The 2,145-nt window shown below is 31.9% G+C and overlaps 1 protein-coding gene across 1 annotated transcript in view; it reads right to left on the bottom strand.

Annotated features, from left to right (window-relative positions):
• The window catches only part of LOC119633686 (2-phosphoxylose phosphatase 1), a 3,618-nt gene extending 1,899 nt beyond the window's left edge, over positions 1–1,719 (bottom strand). The window contains exons 1-3 of the mRNA XM_038027366.1: positions 1,494–1,719; positions 1,104–1,416; positions 887–1,024 (exon numbers count right to left, since the gene is read on the bottom strand). Of these exons, the coding sequence (XP_037883294.1) occupies positions 887–1,024; positions 1,104–1,416; positions 1,494–1,590 (548 nt within the window). The 5' untranslated portion in view covers positions 1,591–1,719. The remainder of the gene's footprint in view (positions 1–886; positions 1,025–1,103; positions 1,417–1,493) is intronic.
• Between the last annotated feature and the right edge of the window lie 426 nt (positions 1,720–2,145).

Genomic DNA, 2,145 nt, shown 5'->3' with positions numbered 1-2,145 from the left:
GAATTGTGAAAAATTAGATAGTTTTCGATCTACCTATAACATTACAGGTTTCTCCTACTGCGTTTATAAAGAAATGTTCTTCGTTCTTCTTCAAAAGAAATAATGAAACCTAGGCTGTTGCATATTGGCATGCGAAGAGCCATGAGTATATACCCTGTGCTGAAAGTTGTAAAAGCCTAATAGAGTATACCTTTGCAATCTCGGTTTAACCCTCGAGATACTACATGGGTCACTTCGACCTTGAAAAAAAAACATTGCATATCATTTTGAGTTCGAAACTTTTGTGGCGACTTTTATTTATAACAAAAGACCTTTCAGGCCTGAAATCAGTTTTTATCATCTCCGATGTATCCATATCTGCTTCTACAAAAATTGGTCAATTTGACTCGTAATTTTTTTCAAATTGCCGTAGAAATTTAGCACAAATATTCCTTGATCGATTAAAAATCTAAGGTTTCTAATTTATCTGCTTTCACAGACACTAAGACAATTTCTTCATAGTTTTCGTCTACAGCTTTCAAGTCCGGCAAGATGTGTCGGCAAGCAAACTATTCAAATGTTCGCTAGAACTATCCGTAAGTTCGTTCCCGAAGTGGTGGTGCCGATCGGTTAGCAATATATAAACGATAACATTTTCTTTCCAATTTGTATTCAAAATCCAATTAGTATATTTTTCACCACACCACAGACCAGACCAAGCATAAAAAACTGATTAAACGCACTTAAGGGCCTTTTCTTATTAGCAAAAGTCCCCAAAATATTTTGAATCAATACATAAATGGCTTACTAACTTCTTCTTTTTTTTTTTGAAGCTCCAAAGTTCAAATAATCAAAGTGACCCAGTCGGTATTGATCAGATTTTATATCATTTCAGACTTGTGCTTACTTGTAAGTTAGTTGACCCAATAAACATTCTTTCTCAGCTAAAGGCAGCAGAGGAAATCCATGAAACGGTCCTACTTTATTCCAATACATATGATTAGAGCCGGAAACTGAAGTTGAATTGTAAAGAAAACTTCGATATCTATAAAATAACACATCTATTAAGAATCATATGAACATTTTTGAATGCAAAAAAAGAAGATCGAAAGTTTATAACTCACTTATTAACAAGATTATCGCCAGTTATGCCACAATTCAAACGAGGTATCGGCCGAACATGACTCATCGGGCCGCGATCACCGTGCCGCAGTATTAATAAAACACCTTGAAGTTTCCAACCATCCAGAATGCCACCGTCATCTGCTCGAGCAATATACGTTAATGGTGTACAACGTGCCTTATATTTAACTAAATTCCGTAACTCAAGTAACGAAGACGTTGACGCATCCAAATTATTTAATTGATTTCGGCCATTTAAAAAATTCAATGTATAACCTAAAGATGTTGAATTTTGTCCGATATATTTGTACATGCCTAAAAGTTTCAAAACACTACATAGATTAATCATGATCCGAGGACAAAAAGAGATTGTTAAAGACATCACGAATTACCTGCTATGAGAAGAAATATCCATACACTCAATATCATATAACAATAAAGAGTGCGATGTTGTGTCGAAAATCGTATTAATTCCCTCAGTATCATCATCTTAATATGTAACTTATTAATTATAATTATGTTATGCTCATAGATGATGTGTTTTCGATATTTTTTGAATATTATAAAACATAATTAGAAAAATCAAATTTTGATGCGTCAAGTTATTCTACAAATATATGTTAAGGTATATTAATTAGTATAAACAAAAATAAAAAAATTATTATTATTAGAAATTCTACCACCTGCTGATGTATAATTTTAGGATAGATTTGCGTATTTTTTCTATAGGTTAAAAGCTTAATCAGCTGTTTATGCATATATAAAACAAAGATACCTTTTGTATGCTCGTAAAATGTATTTGTATATGAGACAACACACATATATTAGTTAGTTTCCCTAAAAACACGCTTTACTGTTGTTAATAAATAAAAATGAATTAAAAAACAAAAAAAAGGAGAAAAGACAGTAAAAACAATTGCATTTAAGATCCAAAATACGGAACTTCAACGATTTATAAGTAACTTCGCGTTTATCTCATCAATGGACTTCTTAAACTAATGGTGTTCAAATATCCCCACTATATTTATAAGATTATAAAGCAAT

Source organism: Glossina fuscipes, unplaced genomic scaffold (genome assembly GCF_014805625.2).
Source record: "Glossina fuscipes isolate IAEA_lab_2018 unplaced genomic scaffold, Yale_Gfus_2 2, whole genome shotgun sequence".
Classification (NCBI taxonomy): Eukaryota; Metazoa; Arthropoda; class Insecta; order Diptera; family Glossinidae; genus Glossina; species Glossina fuscipes.
Note: the sequence above shows the minus strand (reverse complement) of the source record. Positions and strands in the feature narration are given on the sequence as shown.